The following is a 22,618-nucleotide window of genomic DNA, read 5'->3' on the forward strand; positions in this document are numbered from 1 at the left end:
TTCTGAAGCTAACACAGTGTTTATTGCTATAAATAGTTTTTCAAGTGTTGTTTTGTTTTACTGCAATGAGTTAGCTATACTCTATTCTGTCATCTCAACAGTGGGAGAAGAGATAGAGATGACGCCAATGATGTTCACCAAAGGCCTGGCAGACTCAGGTTACTGGGGCGATAAATTATTTGGTCGCATCATGACGGAGAAGGTGCAGATTGGAGAGGGCTGTGTACACAAGGCCTGCAGGGCAAAGGTCATCTATGGTTTGGACCCTGTCTTTGAGTCAGGCATCACATGCATCACTAAAGTAAGAAATCACATCATATATGGTGCGAAGGAGGAGAGCAACCTGGCAGAAAGAAATCTAGAGATCACCAAACAGGTTTGGGTTTTAATGCATCACAATTTGCATTACATGCTGCAAATATTTCTGTTGATGTTGGAACACAGCATGTGGATTCCAGACAGATTTTTACTACAAACAATGTCCAATTTGGGTATTTTCAAATAAAGGTTTGCTGTCCTTTTCTTATCCTCAGGAATGTAAAATCCAGAACACTGTTCGGGAGTACTGCAAGATATTTGCTGCTGAAGCCAGGGTGATCGAAAATTTTGGATTCTCATTAGAGTAGGTCATAGAATACAACATTATTATTGGAACATATGTATGAATATTGTTTCAAATGTTTTTAAAAACAACATATGCCTCATTATAAGTTATAAGTTATCAGGTTGCACCCTACTTGGTGACTAAGACCAGCTGTTATTCTATCCTGTGACTTGAATTCCAGCCAATGAATTAGACTGCCCTATGTCAGGTATTAGGTACCTTTTATATATTGTACAAAATGCTTACAGCACCTTTAAAGTATCCTAAATAACTTCTAAATGGGCTGTGATGTGCTTTGAATATGCGAAGAATTTCTAAAAGCATTTTAAGATAATTTCAATATACATATGACCAGTCTCATCACCAGAGTAAGCATACATAAGCAGCTGCTTACCTCCACGGCCACTACGACTCTTCCGGCATTCGGCCCCACACTTACCCAAAGATGTCCCTCAAACTCTTCACCTCCAATGAGGAATTCTCCATTGACACTGACTCTCCACAGCAGCCTGTCGAGTTTGGGATCATCTCTCCTTCTCCCAATGTGGTTTCTCAACCTCCGGACATGAATCTGGGTCACCAAGCTATGTGCTTGGAATCATCCCCCCCAGTGCCCAAACATCCATGACTGCTGCCTCCAACATGTCCAATTACCCAGCTATGCCCAACATTTCCAAATGGACCGTTAATGGTTTGCCACATGCTTTATTAGCCGCAGACATCCCATTCTCGTGCTGTTCAAACAAAATGCAGCTCAACGATCTGTACACCTCAGCAAAACAAGGCAATTTACTCACCCCATCAACATCTACTCAAATCTAATAAGCCAATATCAGGAGGTGAAAATCAACACACTTAGCATTGTTAGGCTTTTATTTGTGCACACTGGATCAAAACTACATCAGGTGCTTCTTATAACAGAGCTGCATACCTGGGATCATGGCTGCTTTAAATTTGACCAACCACCAGATGGCACAGTTTCTGAAACTCCCGAGGATATTAATATTTTCCTGGAGGAATCAGGGAAAAGCTTCAGAGCTTCAGAGCTTCACAAGGCTTCATTTGCCCATCCCTACCTCCCTCCTGTCTCCAACCACCCAGAGAAAATCCTCACTCAACAGCAAGGTTTTTATCAAAGTTCCCTCCCGATCTGCAATCAGATTATCCTCCATTTCCAGGATTTTCCACTGCACATACTGGCCATCCTCCCTTCTCTTCTATGACAGCTCTTCTAAATATCTCTGCTTATCCCATGCAACCTGCTCTCTCTACCAATGTTCCTTATTCTGTCCTTCCCTATTCATGGGCTTCTGGTGCGGAATCCCCCATGAGGCTGACTCCACAGGAGACTACCGCTCCAGACCTATTCCCTTCTACGCTATACCCCTGTCTAACTACCAAGCCAAATTTCTCTCTTCAGAACCAATCCTAGCGTGAGGCTGTCTCCACAAATGACATGTTTCCAAATTCTTTCCCCCCCATTTCTACTCTTCTAGCTCATCCTCCCATGTTTACACTTCAAACAGCCATTCTTCTCGCCATTCCCTCAAATGCTTCTGCTACAGAGCCTCCACCAGCCTCCAATCACCTTCGCACTCAAATCCTAACAGGTGTGGATATAGATCTCTCTTCTCTCCTTTCAGCAGTCCTTCACAGTAATGCAGTCTGACCCAATAGACTATGGCGAGTCATTGAATTCTCATTGAATTCTGCATCACATTCGGACACAACACCAATGCCATTTGCGCAATGTTTCCACACAGATGCTGTGAGCTGAAGCCATTTGTTTTTCACTTACCATTGGCTCTTCTCAGCAAAATGCACTGCGAAATTAGCGCTGTGGAATCAGTCTCAGTACTGGGGAGCACTAGTTCTAGATTTACACAACAGGGTGTTCCTGGGATGCAGGAGCATCTAGTGCGCAGTCTGAAGGTCTATCAAACACCAAACCGAGTCCTGCCCCACAATTACACCGCCTTGCTCCGATAACCCGCTTATGAACAAACCAAACAAATGATGTTCTTCAACCCAGCAGCAGCCATTCGGCTTCCTCCTTCAAAGATTTCAAAGGTAGAACACTGAACTACTCAGGTAAACAAATCAGTAACAATTTTAATGACTACGGCTGCGCCAAAGATCAGTGCCGTTTCCTGCACACCTGCAATCTCTTTGGAGGTGCTCATGCTCGCTATATGTTCCCTTCTCAAAAAGTACCTCAGCAGTCCCTCCATTAATACTGCCCTAGCCAAAGAACTGGCTAACTGTCCTGATATGTCTTTATCCCAATTTGTATTGACTGGGCTAAAGGTCGCCCTTTCATATCTCATCTTATCTCATTAGCCTCATCCGTCAATTCATAAACAACACTGTAAACCTAGACAAATTATGAAGTGCAGACTTGCAACTATGGCAACATTTTCTCAACAAATGGAATGGTCTCACCTTCTTTTACGATGATTTAATTTCCTCCCCTGATGACATCCATTTGTCTCCAAATTAATCCATTGGATTCAGAGGATACTTCCAGTGTCGCCGGTTCACGTCAACCTGGCCCTCCGATCTAATTAACATACCTCCTCACTCTGCTTCCTCTGCCCTGTTTGAACTTTACTCCATCCTAGTAGCGGCCTCCCAATGGGGGTCGGAATTGAATGCTAAAAACATTTTAGTCCATTGTGACAACCTGGCTACTGTCCAGTGCGTTAAAACAGGCAGATCCCGATCTCCAGATTTGGCACCTTTTCTTAGACGCCTAATATGGTTTGCCATCTGCAACCAATTCATGACCAAGGCCGAGCACATGCCAGGCTAAAAAATCTGATCGCTGACACTCTCTCTTGCTTTCTCTTCCAGAGAATCAGAACCTTGGTGCCAGAGGCAAACCCGAATCCAACCCCAGTTCCTTCCTGTTTAGAGCTGAAATTCCACTAAACCACCCACTCTATCACCCTTCCACCAAGCATTTCTGGACTCCATTCTCCAAGCCATATCTCTGCGAACACACCAAACAATCTGGACAGCCTGGAAATATTTTAAAAATGTTCTCGAAATCTACAAACTGCCCTTCCCATATTTCTCTCTACTTTCCGTCTCATCCTTCATCTCACATCTCAACCAATCCAAAAGTCTTTATGCCAGGACTATCAAAGGGTACCTGAGCAGTATCCATTTTTCCATAAATATTCTGCAAAAAAAACACCCTCAAATCTCACTCCTAGTCAAGAGCATCTAAAAAGCCCAACCCACCAGAATCAACATCAGACAGCTTCTAACCATTGATCTCTTAACCAGATGCCAAACCACACTCCATCTGGGTTATATTTTAGAAAACACCACCAAAGCCCTCGATGCCATGTTCATTCTCTTTTTTTTGGTCTCCTCCGCTGAATTCACCACCACAGAAAAATGTTATCTCAGTGATCATCCCACTATCTCTGAGTTGCAAATCCTTTACAACAATACCATCAGATATCACATTAAGAGCAAAACCCGGTCTTGGATTCTTTTGGGGGTATTCGAGCTCGGGTCAAGTCTAGAGCCTTGAGCCCTCCTCCAGGGACAGCGAGTCAAACTCGTTTACACTATCCTCACTACAGGATTACATTAACTTGCAAACTACTGAAATGGAGTTTCATAACAAAGATCGGGAGGAGCGTGTTCATTTATTTCAACCAATCTCGTCGCCAGAGTAAGCATATATAAACAGCTGCTTACCTCCATAGAGACTACGACTCTTTTAGCATCCCTCCATCCACCCCATCTCCTCCATCCTTTCATCATTATCTCTACAAGTCCTGGGGGGTATTCAAGCTCGGGTCAAGTCTCAAGCCTCGGGCCCTTCTCCAGGGACAGTGAGCCAAACTCATTTACACTATCCTCACTACAGGAACTGTGGGTTTTAGATTACAATGAAAATTATAATATTATTACAAATAATAGATTATGTCAAAATTATTTGACTTATTTGAGTCTTCTTTGCTCCACTGAATAAACAGAGTGATCCCCCTTCATCTGATGTATCGACCAGCCAACACAGTCCCATATGCTTCTGTGGAGGCTGATTTGAACGGTGAATATGTGAAATATTGCCTTATGGACAGCACTGAGAAACTGATTGCCAGAGCCAGCACTGAGGTGGAGCAGAAATGTTGCACTTTCCAGCACTGGATCCATCAATGGACCAATGGAAACCTCCTTGTTACCCGACTAGAAGGTAAAAATATGTTTTTACTGCAGAACGTTTCATGCACTTTTGAGTAAGTCACTGTAGTTAGGTAAAAAAAGTGTTATATATGAAATCATATCTAAAACTAAGTACAGAGTAATTACTTCTGTGTTTCAGGTGTCGATACGAAGATCACGAGTATTGAAATTGTATCCAAGTCTAGAGGGTTAGTATATTTTTACCCTATGAGAATATATTTTTAGATCTTCTTCCATTTACCTTGGAGAGACTAATATTGCCATCCATGCTGCAGGTATCAAGGCCTCACAGAAAAAGGTTCTCCAAACATAATGGAGCAGTTCATTAATCAACATCAGTGTAACTACTACTGTGGGTTGCTAGGCCTAAGACCCCTAAAACCCATGGACTCTCTGCAGCAACCAAAGATAAAGACCTCCAGGAGCCCTCTACTGGCTCGGAGAGGGGTTACAGGCTCATCCAGCCCCCAGCTGCAGAAGAAAGGAACTAGCCCACAGTCCATCAGGAAAGGCACCTCTAGCCCCAAAGTAGTTAAAAAGTCAGATGAATCAGGGGAGAACAAACCTGCTGCTAAACACAAAACAGTAGAGGTCTCCAAACCTGTCAAGATGAGGTAGTATGAATGTAAACAAAATACAAAGTAACTAGTGCATACTTTTTGGATTTTCTTACCAATCTTTTGTGTGGTGCCTATACCATTAATTATAGCTAATGTTGTACAGGACAAAGGGCTTCCTTGTGTAAACAGACTGGCTTGTTAAGCTGTGACAAAGGATAATGTCTATAGTCCTTCTACACAAGTGTCTAAAATGCAACAGCTAAGGAAATTATTGTAATAATACAAGATTGGTAAAGGGGTGAATGGCCAGAGGTGTTTGGCAATTTATTATACTACTGTGAACTGCTTTGCAGCTGTAAGTCCCCCTTAATACCTCTTGAGACCATCATCACTTCACTTAAGCTGAATTGAGGTTATCCCCATTCAAGACTCTCACTGGGGAAACAAGTACAAAACCAGGACTGTCTGTAGATAGATTAACCATGTTTTCAGATAGACTATGGAACAGTATGATTATTAAAATGTTCCTATGTCAAATGTACATGTGAAAGAGGGTCGATATAAGAGTTCTTCAAACATCTGTGATGTAAGTGTCTAAAAAAGCTGAAATGCTGCTTTTTTTGGTAGCTGTCACTGATACACTTTTTATAGTGGACTTTTATGCTTTTAAGGATATGGCCATAAATGGAGTGGTGGTGGTGTAGTGGTCTAAGCACCATAACTGGTAATCTGGTAATCAGAAGGATGCTGGTTCGAGCCCCACAGCCAGCACCAGTGTGTCCTTGAGCAAGGCACTTAACTCCAGGTTGCTCCGGGGGGATTGTCCCTGTAATAAGGGCTCTGTAAGTCGCTTTGGATAAAAGCGTCTGCCAAATGCATAAATGTAAATATAAATCTGTGGTGCGACAGGCCACTCTTTACATCATGAATCACCAGCTTGCAACTCTTGTTTGTTTATATAGAGGCAAAATATTAGCTTCATAATCAATACAGATTTGCTTTAATCTTAAACGTGTTTCCTAGAAAAGGGAAAATTAAGAGCTTTATTGTCTTTTTGACTGTTCACATCTCTAGAACCCTACAACTTCATGCAATGGACAAATAAATAAAAAATATGCATATCTGTAAACTTTTAATGCTCACAATGTTTATGAACAAATATTTATAAATATTATTCTTTATATATATATATATATATATATATATATATATATATATATATATATATATATATATATTGATGAAATTTATTTCCATTTCATATTAAACAATATCAAATCAATAAACATAGCTGCCTAAACTTTACCCTATTTCCACATGAGATGAGCATTATTTAGTGGTTATTGCTCTTGCTGATATATAAAGGATTACCACAGATAGTGCTCAAGAAAGATGGAGTCCAATAATGATAAACATTTGTATGATGTAACATAGGGAATTCTGGTCTGTAAAGGGGTGCGTGTCTTCGTACTCTGTGTGACAGAGTGAGAGAAGGAAAGTTTGTGTAGTTTGAAGAGTATAAGAGAAAATATGCTTATACATGTATGTTTGCAAGTTTTATGTAAAATACTAGGGCTTTTATGTATGTAGTTTATGTTTGTTGTTGTTGGTTTTATTTAATTTTTTTGTAGTATAAACATGTAAATAGCAGTAGGAACTTCTTTGGCTCATTTTAACCAGGCAAAAGGTGAAATTCAGTGTTTCATAGCTATATTAAAAACATGACCAAAGAGATTTCAGCATGGCTTATAGAAAAAACTGTACAAGTACAATTTCTTTTAATCTATTATAAAATATACAATCATGTAAATCAATACAATACAATACAATTATATATTACATCATAATAGACTTATATAATACATCATAAAATCTTAGATCATGAACATTATCTTTTAAAATCCACACAAATTATTCTACATTTACAAATGACAGACACAATTAACACAATTATATTCAAAGACATTTACAGCATTTACAGTGCATAAAAGAAAAATAGTGCCTGAATACGCTTTTTTCTTTATAAAGAAATTATGCATGAATTGTCAAATGACCAAATAAAATTAAATATATAAAACCATGTATAAACTGGAAAAATTGATTTTAAAATGTGACAATTTAATAAATAATGTCATTATAGATAGTAGAGAGTGATTTTTGGCACAGTTGATACTGTTACCTCTAGTTCGAATTACATGCACACAGGTACATTGAAGGGACCACAACAGTTGGCAAAATAAATTGTAGCATTTTTCACTTCACTCCAAGAACCCTCAAAATAAATTGTTCCATTGTTGATAGTGCTGCGAACAAAAGAACAAAGATAGCTGAATACATATTTTATAGACCCTTGGCATCTTACATGGCCAGAGTGTTTATAAATTATAACAATATTACATATGCAACAATACATTATATGCAACAATATTCTTTATCCTTACCTATTTAAAAGGTCATAACAGCAAGTTTCAATGTTGGAGACATTGGCATTAAAGACTGAATCCTGGAATACACTCACACAGTCCAGTGAAGGGACAAAAAGAATACCTATAGGTAGAGCAGTAATTACAAAACTTAGGTCAACATGAAACAGTTGCAACATGAAACAATCAACTGGGTGTGGTGTGGCTGTGACAGGATAAAGATTTTGCACCTAAAGGGTTAGGTTTGAACACCGCAAAGGACAAAAAGCTATCAGTATTAATACAATGATATCCTTGAGCAAGGCTACAGATTGTCCCTGTAAAGTGTAATGTAAGTTGCTTTCGATAAAATTATTTGCTAAATGAGTAATCAAATGACTGACAAAATATAATAAAGAATTTTCCAAATCCAATTGCCAAATACTGATGACTGTGCACACATGCCTGCTCAAATGAATTGCAGGGTTCCCATACTTTCTCAGCAAAGAAATTCCAATGTTTACAAATCATCATGATTCAGACTGATTCGCTAATGAATCATTCATTCATAATGAACCAATTTTGAATTATTTAGAACTTAACTGAAAAGAACCTACACAAAAGAAGGATTCACTCACAAATTGGACACCACTATGGCTTGCAGGCAAGTACACAATCTTTATTCAAGAACAATATTTAGTTGATAAAATGTTACTACGAAAATATATTTAACTATATAAGTTTCCATTTTCATAACTTTTCCAGGCCTGGAAAACACAATTATACAGTTTTTCTCAATTGCTTAGACACTATAATAAATTCCATGAGCCAAATACCCTAGCCTAAACCATAACATAATTTTCCAAAAGAAAGACTAATTTCTTGAAACTATGTAAGTTGCAAATCTGTTCAATTTTTTTTTCAATACTCAACGCAGCATTTTACACCACGTGAGCATGTAGAAAGTAACAGCATTTAAAAACTCTCACAATGTCATCACAACCTGCACTTAACTATCACTCAGTTCTCACGATGTGAACATTACTAAAATTGTAAAAAATTGCTAAGGGTGAGTATACTGGCTTTGGAAATAATAATAATCCAACAAATCAGAGAGAGGTCAAGTAAGAGGAAAATGGAGAGGGAATGGTAGAGGTGCAGTTTGAAGAGGAGGAGATGGAGGTGGAAGAGAAAGAGGTGACGGGGAAGAGGGCAGAACAGTATTGGCCACCGGGCAAATGTGGATGTTCCTGGTCAACGTTGTGGCAATGACACAATGTGTGCTGCCATCAGCCAACATAGGGTACTTTACCGGGTAATCTACAGTATACAATTCCCATTTGATCTTGATCATCCCCAAGATCATTTGTTTCAACAAGAACTGATACAGCAGGCCAGTCTCAACAGTCAAGCAACATTGTAATCTGGGAAAATGACAGTTTCCACCACATTGTGTTTCACTGCCAATCACAGATTTTCAAATCTTTTGCTCCCAACAAACTCCCCATTCATCAACCCTATAGAGAAGTTCTTCTCATCATGGAAATGGAAAGACTATGATAGATATCCTTACCAGCGAGAAAACCTTTCTCAAGCAATAGAGTATGCTTGTAATGACATTGCTTTAGACTCTTTTTAGGGGTATATAAGGCATACCAGGGGGTACTTCCACGGCTGCCTGGCCAAGACTAACATTGCAAGTGATGTTGATGAGGTTCTTTGGCCTGAACCAGCCCAGCGGAAAGATGCTTTCAACAGTTAAATTTGTAGTTTTACATTTTGTGGTTAAGGTTTCAAAAAGTGTGTTATAGATTTCGGGCAGTGGTGAATTCTCGGGGCTGGCCTAACATGCCAAATAAATACATATTTTTCATTCTTTCATTCTCAATCACCTTTTTGACTCTTTTTGAGCTACACCCCCTCAGGCCTTCACAGTGCAAACTAATGCGCATTTATTGTCAGATTCATCAGCCAATCTGATTAATTTATTTGTTCTTGGTGGGTGTGATCTTTAGGATACGTCCCGGTTGAGGCCTTCTAGCTGGCCTTGAGTGACGCAATCATGCTTTAAGTGATGTAATTTGAAAGCAAAGAGCGCAAGATCTTGCTAACGAGTCGACTGTCATTACTGCCGCTATCGCATTGAGAAAGAAATCCTTATGGATTTAAAAACCTGAGATGTTCTGCATGACTGTGTGATTGTTTAATATATTAATCAGGAAAGGAGGGCTGATTTTCACTTCAAGTAAATTGGTAAGTGCTTTTTGCATTGTTTAGCAACATCAGGAGTTTTCTAAGTGTAAATTAGGCTGCTTGAGCATTCAGTGTCGGATCAAGTTTATAAAGTAGTGCTGCATTCCATTCAACTCGGAAAGTTGGATTTTACGACTTCCTACTCGGAAAAGTACAATGGAATGCATCTTGAAGTCAGAATTACAACTTGTAGGCTCGTGCAGAAATTCTCAAGGAGAATTCTCAGGGAGAGGAAGAGAGGAGATGCAGGAGCGTTTCAATCTTTTAATAGTAGATGCTGGAGTGGAACAAATGCATAGAATCAGTCAAGGAAACTCGCTGGAGTGGAACAAACACTGGAGTGGAACAAAATATAATGCTAACATCACAACATAACAATACAACGAGACAATACAACATAACACTATCAAGGACTGACAAATGAATGAACAAATCTGGAGGGTATTTATACAAACAAGGGCAGATGATGGAATGGAGGACAGGTGAGGAGGATTGGAAACAGATGGAAGTGATGAAGGCAGTGAATTATGGGAGATGTAGTCAAGGGAAGCATTTCAAAATAAGAGTCCTAGGACTGCGCAACCCCCCCCTTAAAGGGAGACTCGTGGCGCCCCAAAGATGGATGAGGAATGTAGGGTGATGCAGAAGGTGAGGATGGATCCAATGAAGATGATCAGAAGGCCTGGGGGGTAGCTTCAGGGCTGGGAATGGATCCGGGGGCCTTGGGGGTGGCTTCAGGGCTAGGAATAGATACGGGGGCCTGGAAGGCCGCCGTAGGACAGAAATTGGGTCAAGAGGCCTGGGAGGATGCCGCAGGACAGGTACTGGGTCAGGAGGCCTGGGATGTGGCCACAGGACAGGGACTGGGTCAGGAGGCCAGGGAGGCAGCTCTAGGAAAGGAAAAGAGCGGGCGGTTAGGCCGCAGGAGGTGGAGACTTAGGTGGATCCAGAGGTAGAGCAGCTGAAATAGGAGTTGGAAGGCTAGAAGGTGTAGAGCATGGTAAAGTAGGCTGAAACGTAGGAGGTGGAGATCCAGAAATTGAGGGCAGATTCATGGGAGACATAGAGGGCGGAGCCATGGAAGGGCCGACGGAGATAAGTGGAGCCACGAGAGGCACAATGAAGGCATGCAGAGCCTTGAGTGCATACACAGCATACAGGGGAAATACAACTTCCATAGTCATTACCGCTGACTGTGGCGGGGAATCGACCACCATAACTTGGAGAGGAAGTTAATTATTTAGGGGAATTGTATAGAGAGGAGTTACCTTGGAGACAGGGGTCATGGAAGGGGTGGAGACAGGGGCCGTAGAAGGCATGGAGAAAGGGGCCATGGAAGACATGGAGACAGGGGCTGTGGAAGGTGTGGAGCAAGGAGCCATGGAAGGCATGGAGCAAGGAGCCATGGAGGGCATGAAGCATGGAGCCGTGGAGGGCATGGAGTGAGGAGCCATGGAGGGCGTGGAGCAAGAAAGGAGAAGGCATGGACGAGCATCTGTCCAGAGAGAGGGAAAGCAGTAAGGGTGCTTAAACCTGAGCTAGATTATGTCTAACGCCTGCCTCTAATTCCAGTGAGCATGTGAACGGCCAAGCCACCAGCAGAGAGGCACAGAGAGTCTGGCACAAGGAAGCCTACGATGCTTGTGAAGCTAATGAGTTTATGTTGTGAAGCTAAATGAGTTTGACTGTCTACGAGCCTCTGAAACGGTTGAGTCTCTGAAAGTTGTAAAGCATTGAAGTGGCGATTAAAAGACTTGCCTTGTCTGGAAAACCCACTTCCCTGTGTCCTCCTACCCTAGTGTTGTGGAGTCTTTCACATGTGTCTTATTCATTGTGAAACTGTGTTTTCTAAATGACATGAATAACACTAAAGGCCTAGACATTTAATGCACAGCCAGCCACTGGTTTCGGGAAATGCAATTGAGAAAAACTGTAAAATCACCAGATTTTAGAATCACCCATGATCTTGGGAACCACAGAATTGCGATCTAATTGCAAGATGGCTTGCGGTGATACACAAACACAGTGATGTTGCTTTTTTGTTGTGTTAGACAAAGGTTAAAAACACTAGATTTAGTTACATCTGATTAAAGCTTCCTTACCAGCAATACAGGCATTGATCAAGGAAACACAAAAGCCTGTGAACAAGGCTCTGAGCACTAGAGCTGATACATCACCCTTCCTTGATGGGCAAATAGAGGCTGTGTATTTGAAATAATGAAAAACATTATCAGTAAATAATAATAATTGAGATAAGAAGTAATTATTGTCATAATGTGTACAGTACACAACATTTACTGTAAATATGTAAAGAATGACAGGTCAGTTACTGAGTGATTTGAATAGAGGGTAATCTTTCAATTATTTAAAGGAATAGTTCACCAACAAATGAAATTTTACATCATCATTTAGTTACCCTGATTTTGTTCTAAATCAGCATTACTTTTGTCAGACAGAATGTTAGCTTTAGTCAATATTCACTTTCATTGCATTTTGTCCATACACAGTTTTGCCAGATTCGTTTAACATTTTCCAGCCCAACAATTGCTCAAAACCCACCCCAATGTATAAAAATCTGCCCAAATATATGTGAAAATAAAATTGCTTTGGCAACCTTGACAACACAATTAAGTAACGCAAAGATAAAATTTCCAAAAACCTTTCCATTTACCCATTTTTCTTTATTCACACATATAAAGGAACAAATATGCTGCCCTGGGATTTCAAGAAGCCAAATTATGAAAGTATGCCATTGTGCTGTGATTTCAGTTATGTGTGTGCCATTAAATAGGCCTACATTTAATTAATATGTCATATAAAGTTTAAATATAATCTTTCCTTCCTATTTACGCTGTTATGGCTCATTCCAAATTCCAATAAATTGTTGTAGTCAAGTAAGGTGAATTCACTAATATGCAGAACAGTCAAAGGTCCTAGACAGCTGTCATCGTGGATGTAATCACGCTGATTTTCAATCATTCCATGTTCCTGTATGCACATCCATAGGTCAAGAAAGAGCAGTAAATTAAAAAGTCACTTTTAAGTCATGTTACTTTATTATACTACTGTCTATGATCACCATGAGTGCCAACTTCACAATATATCCCACAGTGTTCTCAACAGCATTAAACTTATAGCCAAAAGGCATCAGTGGCCTAGTCATGGGAGAGACTCAAAGGTGCAATTTCTCCAAGAAAAACTCTACAGATATGTCCTGGCATTAACCATCAATTGATATCAGGGTAATTTCCCATTTTCGATATGTTCTTACATTTTTACCGCTTGTCATTGTTAAGATTGTCTAATTTCTAACTCAAAAATTAACAAGCAACACCTGTAGATCGCACACATTCAGAACTCACTGGTGGGTGTGGCAACTCGTAGCTCCTCTCAACAGGATACAAAAACATTTTCTGTCAATCATTTATCTGGCCATTTGATTGAATGATTGTGTGTTGAGACGTTTTCTTTATTTTAGTTGCATGGGTAATGGAAAGTCTTAATTTTATCATTTTAAATACCTGCCAAAATCATTCCAAAGCAGCCCAAATTTTGACCACCCACCCAAGCACATTTTTCCAGGCACAAACCTATTGCAAGTAGCACAACTGACTGGCAACACTGTCCATAAAAAGATACTGTATGGCAACAGAGAATGTCAGTCCCTAACATTCTAACATCTAATGTTGTGTTCCGCAAAATAAAGAAAATCTCACTAGTTTGGAACAACATGAGGGTGAATAATTGATAATATAACTTTTTTTGCAAACTGTCACAATTCAAGTGCTTGTAATAGATACATCACTTATCATACTGTAGTTTGGGTACTCACACAGGCCTCCAATCCCAATAACAAGAGAACCGAAATTAGCGAAGCCACACAGGGCATAGGTGCAAATGATTTCTGATCGAACCTGCAAGTAGTTTTGGTGATATAAATTAATTGAAAGCAGAACATTTTTAAATAAAACACAAAATCTGTATGCTTACATCAGCCTTTAGATTATGCATTTGACTAATTATGCCTTTAAATGTCAAATAATTAGAAAAAATATAGATTTAAGGGAAATTTAAGATTAAGAGAAAGAAGAAGTACTTACCGAGATCCAATTTTTGTCTGAACCATTCTCTAGAATGCCATTAAGTCTGTTGTTCTTGAGCTCAGACAGCTTCTGATAGGCTATAAACTCATTAAGGAAGAGTTTAGTGCCAATAAGCTCAGCCACTATAAATGACTCATCGTATGGAATTCCCATCATGAAAGTCACCGGCATGAACACATACGAGCAGATTAACTGAGAGGATGAAGGTAATGGCTCTGTTAAAAACACTTCACTTTTGAATATAAAGATTTGTGGAATGGAAATGATCTTGAGCATTGTGAATTGGAAAACAACCACTGATTTGACCTAGGTTTTGGGTACCACTATACACACATCAAAAGTGACTTCTGGGTATCCAACCATGCTTCCCAACCAGCTAAGAGCTGCATTAATGAAGTTCAAAATGGCGAGGAAGGCAATCAAGTTAGCAGCGATGTTGGCCACAATTCCGATAGATGCAGATGCCCCATTACTGACAGCTTCCAAGACATTCTGTTCACCACTGTGCACAAACAAAAGAACATTTGAAAGAATTTTTAAAAAGCAACGTATAGTATTTAGAAATCAAAACAATCTTGTCTATGATGATAACTGAGAGGAGGACTCACCTGCCGTCAACTTTAATCTGATCCTTAGATTTGAACTTGCTCTGTTCTGTTTCAGGATAGGATAGTTTGGAAATGGATAAAGCACATGGGGCAGCCATCACAGATGCAGAAATTAGAGATGATGCATCAATCTGTGTAGGGTGGACTTTAGTTATAATTTTATAGAGAAATAAACATGCCATGTCAAAGTTTTTTTAATGGGGAAAACCTTAAAAATTATAGGGGGCAGTGGTGGCTCAGTGGTTGAGGCTCAGGGTTACTGACCAGAAGGTCGGGGGTTCAAGCCCCAGCACCACCAAGATAACACTGTTGGGCCCTTGAGCAAGGCCCTTAACTCCAGGTTGCTCCGGGGGGATTGTCCCTGTTATAAGTGCACTGTAAATCGCTTTGGATAAAAGCGTCTGCCAAATGCATAAATGTAAATGTATAGCTTTGTGGCTTTTAGTGCATGTACTGTATAGCTTTGAGGTCATCTACATTCTAGTGTACTTTAAAAGTAAATAAATAATAACTTTTTGTAGATACACATTTAAAATTTACAGTCTTACTCTTCAGGGAATAAAAACTTTTGACAGATCTTGCATGACACCAAATTTTGTTCAGTTAAATGCTCTTTAAAATGAGCATTTCAGGTCATAACTGAAAGGACTTAAAACATTTTGGCACTGGGGGTTTACGAGAATTTTACAAATTAAATGAAGCATGTTGTCATACACCAAATGAGATGAATGCCCCCATAACACTCCCAGCAATGGTGGCGAATCCTCCAGTCATCACAGCATGAATCTCAGACTTGGTCATGTCCTTCAGATAAGGACGAATCAGGAGGGGTGCCTCTGTCTGAAACACAGCAAATCCAGTCTTATTTTATAGAGCTGTTCAGTCTGTTGTCTTAAAATCCAGATGAGAATTGGCATTTACAAGCCATGGGATCCCACTTTTATAATGGGTTTTTAAATCAGGTACTGTATGTGGTTAACATAAATTACAACTCTGTAACATGTTGCTACATAAGAACTACAGTTGTGCAATGAATTACATGGCATTTGCCTAGTATGAATGTGAGTTTACATGCTTGGTGAATGACATGTTGTTAATGAGAAATCTGTCATCATCCTTATGTAGAAACTTGTTAGCTAAACTTGAAAAAAACGTAGTTTAATGTATGAATGATGTGTCATTTAGGATGTAGAACAAAAGTGCAAGTCTCTTCAAATAATGTTAACAGACTTTATCTTTAACGGCTTCAAAATTATTAGAAATTCCAGAGGGAACCCAGAACGGATTAGCCCTCCATGTTGGCCTTACAATTGACAGTTCTTTAATAATAGAAATAAATTACAGCCAATGATGCATTTTTCTAAAATAGAATTGCCAAATTTGGTAATACGAATCCCTTTTGAAATGAACTTCTCATGTTCTCATTTCTGTCAAGTTAGCTTTCAGGAAATCTGATTTATGTTTAGAAAGTTAATTAATTAAAACACTTCTCTTACATCTAATTCCAGTGTATTTTTAAAGTTTATGTAAATGATTAAAATGATGACAGAATATTACCTGACCAACAAATATATTCCCTGCCACACTGATAGACTCTGGAGAGGAGGTTCCCATTGTTACCTGCATAACCCAGGAAATCTGTGCACAGAAAGATATATCGTTAATAGACAAAATCCCATCTGAAGAACAATACTCTAAAGCTCTCACAAGTTAAATGAATATCAGACTGGACTGAAACACTCTTACCTTCATGACAATCCACTGCATGACCCCCAAGTAGTACAGGACTGACATTACACTGCTGAAGAAAACCACTATTGGCAAAACCTGTGGGTATACACAACAACATCCAGTTGTGCAACAAAAAAAACATCCATGCATTACATTTCAAGTATTTGTCATTACTAACCTGGAAAGCGAATATGCCTTCAATGAGGTTTCCAAACACAAATTCAGAGCCAGCTTTTGTGTAGTCCAAAAATATCTGGAAAAGAAGGTGAAAGAAAGAACGATTTAGAACATGGCAGCCATACAATAAGTAGCCCATCATTTTCTGATGTAATGTAATGACTTGATTTACTGTACTTTAAGGTACTTTCATTCATTTTTGTTTATGTTGTGCTGGCCAATATGACAGTGGTCTTGGACTTATTATGACAACTATCAACATTGATCCAGCATGCAAAAGCAAAAGATTTCAGTTATCAATGTATATCAATAAGTATAAAAGTATAAATTCTCTTTTCGCATTTCCTTGACTAATTTATTCAGCGAATGAAAGGGTCAAATAACAGGGTGGTTATGCATCTCAATCAGCTGCTTAGCTCCCTATGTCATGAATCAGTATATCGTGAACACGAATATTGGAACTCTTATGACTCAATCACCTGCGGCACGATCAAGAGCCAACCGTTAAAACACCACTAGGATAAATCAACGACAACCATGGTATAAATGACACTGTTGTGAATTTTCGTGAATTTTCAAGTAATTATCAATGAAAATATAAAGACGTTTATTTTTACCTTTCTTAAAACAACTTAAATATTTTAAAGATTGTTTCTCGTTCATGCAATTATGTATGAAAGACATTAAAAAATGAATTCTCTTTTATATAAGGCTTTGATTTCGTAGTTTTACCCTTGTGCTTGTCTTCCAAAGACTTGAAAGTCTTCAGAACACCTGATGACGTTTCTGGTAAGGGAACATAATGAGCATGGTGCTCCCTTGTTTTTACGGTGCATTGTGGGAATTTTTAGGAGGCAAACGTTTCAGTGCACTGGAAAGATTTTGCGATTGAGACAGCCCTAGAAATGGTCGATTCCCCAGTAAGTTTCGCACCCCGCGATTTCCGCCTATGCATGTAAGCAAAAATTATTATAAACATATATTTTATTAAAGTATTGGTCATTTCAATATGTGTATGGCCTTTTAATGAGGGAAACGTAATGAGTGCATTTTTAATTGTGAATATTAGAAACTACTCAGGTAGTTCAGTTTGTGACTGCTTTGGTAGACTTTAGTTTCAAAACAAAGAAACTATGGCTCCACTTTCTCGTTTAAATAATCATTCATTATTGTTTTTTTTTAAATAAGTCATCGCAGTAACATATTAACTTCATTAAAATAGATTACTAAGAAGGAAATTGCGCAATATATGTTTGTGAGATTTTAATCAGTGATACCTGAACTTGCTTTCCAAGCCATTCAAAGGCTATGAGACCTGGCTCTGTCCTGATGACAAACAGGCCAATGGCAAACTGTAAACCAAGTCCCCAGAAGACTGTACTCCAGCACACCTGATCAGAATTTAACACACAAAAAAATTATTGTCCACTACCACACCCCATTCAAAGCACTCATTTAGAACATGGGCCTTTGGTCTGTTCATTTATAGATGATTGAAATAATTTTCTGTACAACTGTTTAATTTGTGTGAAGTGAAATGTGAAACCTCAACACTCCGATAAGCCTGGCAGGAAATCCAAAGTCTAAAAAATGCATTCCGAGATAAGCATGTTCAATAATGTACGAGTGTGTGAGTGAATGTAATCCAGATATAACCAAAGGTGTGAGTGCACGTTTTTATCACTAACCGCAGTCCTGTGTGCAGAGAAGAGAAATATGACAATAACAAACATGCAGACACCGGCAAAAGAGATGAGGTTTTCTGGGCGCTTTCGAGTGTCAACTACCAACCATGCCACCAGTAGTCCCAACACGATTACTATGAACACCCTGCAACAAACAGAGATACATCAACCATGACATGTCTACAATCCAACTGTGCCCCTAATATCCCAAGTCATTGTAATGTTATAAAATTCTTATAATCATCATTAAGAAATACAGTAGTAAGTAGAAAAATATGGACAAACATGACTCAAATCTGTTGCAAGTATTTTTGTTGCACATAGCATCCTTTAAGATTAATTTGGGGAAAACTATTTTAAAACATAACGATTACCTGCATTCATTTAGCATTCTATTTAGAGTCAATACTAATTAGCCACCTCCAAGTCATTCCAACACCTAAATATACACTTAAGCCACCCTTAAAATGTACATGTCTTTGCAGTATAACAAAATATCAAACTAACTGGCATTTATTTCAAATAAATATAGCACAAACACAATTTTCACACAAAGCTTAGGTTTCAAAGGATATAAGAGCATCCAGAATATTGTTCAAAATGAAGGTTAAAAAGTGTTTGGAAATGTTTTGTTTGTCAAATGTAAGTGGAACATGTTTACTGTCACAAACTACAACTGTAATTCCTCTGCTAATCTGTGTGAAGTTGAAGGAATTTGACTACATACATCCACTTGACACGATGACTACTTCTACTTAAACTTCTTGGGATTACTACTGCTATTAAAAGTAATTGCAGTAATGGCTAAAACAAAATTGAATTTAGATTTAATAAAAACATAATTCTAGCATAATTTGTTTGCAGACGCCACTTGGTTTGATATGTTGTATCTAATGCAATGACATTTAGACATTTAAGTGTAGCTTAAGCTTTCAAAAAACTTTTTGGGGCTACAATTTATTAGGATAGAAAGTGTCCTACTTACCATTTCATCCATCTCAAATGGGATTTAAACCATCTTTGAGCTGGCTTAAAGAACTTCCTAATGCTTTCACCCTTGTACTTATTCACTAGATTGCTCACAATGATCAACACCCCCAAACAAGTGAGGACAACCAAAGAAATTGCCCTCTGGAAATTCAAGTAAACTGCAGCAATAAAGTATGCCAAAAAACCTACAATTTGAAACACAAAACATACTATTGTGTGTTGTCCGTTTGAGCAATGAATGATATGTACAATGCACCTGGATTGTAGAGTTATAGCAATTATAGCTGTAAAACTGTAAAGATGTATATACTGTATGTTACCTGCAGCAAGTATTGCCAGAGCAATGTTCTTGATTATTTTGGAATGAGTCTTGAAGAAGGCCTCTGTGGCTGTGATGGGTATGCAAGCTTTTCTGTTGAAAAAATTACTTAAGATTTTGCATTCCACATGTGAACTGGTGCCACCACACAGAGGTGGAAATAATATATTTAAACTTTTGTTAGCCTATTTACTCATTAGGATGGATTAAATATGACCTATTATTTAATTTATTTAAATCTCCTCCTAAAACTCCTTCTAGTCAGACATAATCAACAAATAATTTGGCAGTGAATTATGGATGACATCGTATCCACATTTCAGATTCACAATCACACCTTAGGCATGATTTTGAGTCCTCCTCTGACTCCTCTTTTTCACTGTCACTCAAGTCTGCTTCTTCTGCTAATTTATTCTCCTGAAGATCAAAACATTTAGATTTTCTTAACTCATACAAAAGAATCTCCAGACAACAAATGACACTACTAGACAACTCAAACCTACCTTTACAAATCCTGGATTGTCCACTCCAGTCAGTTCATTTCCATATGAGACAGTAGTCAACTGTAAATCTTCTTTGTCTGCTGTATAATAAAAGATTCTGATTAAAAATTTAAGCCGCTCCAATGGACTTTGGTCTAACAAGTCCTTAGTATTTGCAAAAGCGTTTAAGTTTCTAAACATATTCATTTTCACATTTCATTCAAACAAGCATTAACCATTACCTACAAAAACAAAACCAACACCAATTTATACAAACAATTAAAAAAATACCTGTTTCACACCTGTTTAAACAACAGTTAACTAAAGAATGGAGATGTAAATAAATGGCTTACCCATCCTGCTTTCTCTGTGACAACAGCTGTCTTGAACCTTGAGCTGGGATATAAAGCCTTCTCTGCCTACTTGGAAATGTTATTATTAATTAACTACAAAAAAAAAGTTATTTTATTTGAGGCACTTGCAGGTTGAAATCAGATTACTAGTTAATGCTGACTGGACTGAGTTGTAATGAAACAAGCATCTTTTTATCATTTACTGCAAGTAAGCTCCTCCTTCCCGGAGAAGTCAATACAGAAATAGAGGAAGAGAAGCAAACTATTATTAAAAAAAAAAAAAAAAAATTAAAAAGTGATGGTAATGGAGGGTCCATCTCTGCAGTACTAAGGCCGTCCCACATCTTGAGCAGGTGGTTGAAAGAGGAGGGCCGCTACTCAACAAAAAACACACAGCTTTTAACAAGCTCTCACAAAAATAGGACACAAGATGACAGTGTTGCACATTGTAGAGTCCATTTCAGTTTTACATCCCTTACTGAGCTTAGTAACTAATAAGTAATACACATTGTACACATACACATAATGTGTTACTCCGATTAATATGGAAAACGATTAATATACCTATTATGATTATTATCATAAATTATATTTGGATAGCACCTTTCTAGAGCCCAAGGTACTTTTACATACACTGATAACAAATAGGAAAACTACATGAAGAGAATGCACATGAACAGTTTTCATTCAAACTGATGAGATCTTTGTATTAGTTAGAATAGTAAATTTATAGTAAAAAAAAAAAATATATATATATATACACACACACACACACACACACACACACACACAGGTACACCTTCCTAGTACATCCATTCTGACTACAAGTTATTAATTTTTAGGTTATTTTTGTACACTGAAAGATAATACAGATACATACAGTAGTTGTGTAAATGGCACAAGCTGTATTTATTACTAGTAGAGAAACTACACAGAAATTCAGACATGCAACTTCAAATAGAAGTAGTCTATAAAATATAGTGTCTGTCTGACCACAATCTGAAGTTCCATGAAGGTACAGAATGCATTCAAGAAAGTGAACTGAAGCCACCAAGGTAAATAAAGCAAAGTGGCATCATTACTTTTTGGACTGCTAAAGCATGAAAATAAAAATTTAACTAAAATAACAGCTAAGCTAAATTTCCATTTAAAAGAGATAATTGCTAAGGTATTGCAAGGATAGTTTTTACTCCCTGCAATTATTAAGCATTACCAATCGCCTGATTCCACAGAATACTCAAAGTTTATTCAACTGAACTGCAACCATCAGACATAACAATATGTGGAATTTATGACTGTCTCTGCGCATCCTCATAAAATTAAATGGCTAATGGGTTTACTTCTTTTAGGTAAAACAGGATGGCACATTCTGCCATCTTTAACAGACTTTCACGTCGCTGAATTTTATTGCTAAGTTCTGATGTGTACAAAATACATTAACAGACATTCACAATGGCATTTTATGCGCTTTGTTGGAGTAAGTGGTTATGTTTCACAAATATCAACTACACATCTTTGCTGCACATTTTGTCCTGTGCACAAACTAAAGGTATTAAGATTTCACTTTGTGCAAAATAATTCCTGTGCAGTTTCATCATATCATACAGTAAATGTATTTGTTTAAATTAAAAAAATTAAGAATGAAGAAGGCTGTAGCTTGGTCCTTATTCTTTATACAGACTATCTCTCAGAGAGGGGAAGTGTGATTCAAACCGTAAAACTTCCTACTCATGCCATATCCTTATCTCTCCATGTAGATTAAATCTTACTGAGAAACTGTATACATCTGTTTTTATATACCCTTCAGGCAAAAGAACCAGGTCAGTTTCAGCTTCATGTAGTTTGTCAGTGTGTTGTTGTACACAATTTTTTCTATTCTCATCTGTTCTCTTGAGGTCCATTTCTCAGCCTCCACATTTAAAAATTATTTTTGCACCAAAACTACCAAAAAGACACAAATTTCTTACTTCCAGTTGTTTATAGCATAATTTACTATGGTGAACACACTTCATGCACAGATGAAAACCTACACTGGTGTTTGATACATGCATACAACCCTTTTATAAGTCAAATATAAGTAAATAAAGCCTAAACAATACATTAAATTAATGAGAATAACACCAACAACTTAAGAAAACTACAAGTACA

General features: G+C 38.1%; 2 protein-coding genes across 10 annotated transcripts in view; one reads left to right on the forward strand and one right to left on the reverse strand.

The window, feature by feature from the left end:
• The window catches only part of LOC127623254 (alpha-protein kinase 3-like), a 30,605-nt gene extending 24,088 nt beyond the window's left edge, over nt 1-6,517 (forward strand). For 2 of the 5 annotated variants that reach the window (XM_052097619.1, XM_052097620.1), the window contains 5 exons: nt 102-376; nt 534-622; nt 4,600-4,817; nt 4,947-4,995; nt 5,083-6,517. In XM_052097619.1, coding sequence (XP_051953579.1) covers nt 102-376; nt 534-622; nt 4,600-4,817; nt 4,947-4,995; nt 5,083-5,425 — 974 coding nt within the window. In that variant the 3' untranslated portion in view covers nt 5,426-6,517. Of the gene's footprint in view, nt 1-101; nt 377-533; nt 623-3,457; nt 4,818-4,946; nt 4,996-5,082 lie in introns of those variants that run through there. The other 3 variants (XR_007968040.1, XR_007968041.1, XM_052097621.1) reach the window with 3 other exon arrangements.
• Nucleotides 6,518-6,618: 101 nt separating this feature from the next.
• On the reverse strand, nt 6,619-20,643 carry LOC127623338 (sodium/nucleoside cotransporter 2-like). 5 transcript variants are annotated; one of them, XM_052097754.1, is made up of 18 exons: nt 20,471-20,643; nt 20,139-20,215; nt 19,973-20,052; nt 19,637-19,728; nt 19,312-19,501; nt 18,330-18,471; nt 17,919-18,032; nt 16,643-16,717; nt 16,480-16,560; nt 16,291-16,371; nt 15,448-15,573; nt 14,734-14,864; nt 14,459-14,627; nt 14,123-14,317; nt 13,855-13,936; nt 12,125-12,223; nt 7,809-7,914; nt 6,619-7,670 (listed from the first exon to the last, which is right to left on the reverse strand). In XM_052097754.1, exons 1-18 carry the CDS (start codon nt 20,472-20,474, stop codon nt 7,559-7,561), a joined length of 1,956 nt encoding a protein of 651 aa, XP_051953714.1. In that variant the 5' UTR covers nt 20,475-20,643; the 3' UTR covers nt 6,619-7,558. The 5 variants fall into 5 exon arrangements, with proteins under 5 accessions (XP_051953714.1, XP_051953713.1, XP_051953717.1 ...); XM_052097753.1 differs by having other exon boundaries at nt 20,139-20,218; XM_052097757.1 differs by lacking the exons at nt 19,312-19,501; nt 19,973-20,052.
• Between the last annotated feature and the right edge of the window lie 1,975 nt (nt 20,644-22,618).

Source organism: Xyrauchen texanus, chromosome 29 (assembly GCF_025860055.1).
Source record: "Xyrauchen texanus isolate HMW12.3.18 chromosome 29, RBS_HiC_50CHRs, whole genome shotgun sequence".
Lineage (NCBI taxonomy): Eukaryota > Metazoa > Chordata > Actinopteri > Cypriniformes > Catostomidae > Xyrauchen > Xyrauchen texanus.

Excerpts from the sequence above, each read along its gene's own strand:
- LOC127623338 (XM_052097753.1), bottom strand. Across the intron at positions 14,318-14,458 it reads ACCCAGAAGTCACTTTTGAT|TTAATCTGCTCGTATGTGTT; the intron begins GTGTGTATAGTG and ends TCATCCTCTCAG. Across the intron at positions 13,937-14,122 it reads CAGACAAAAATTGGATCTCG|GTTCGATCAGAAATCATTTG; the intron begins GTAAGTACTTCT and ends AACTACTTGCAG.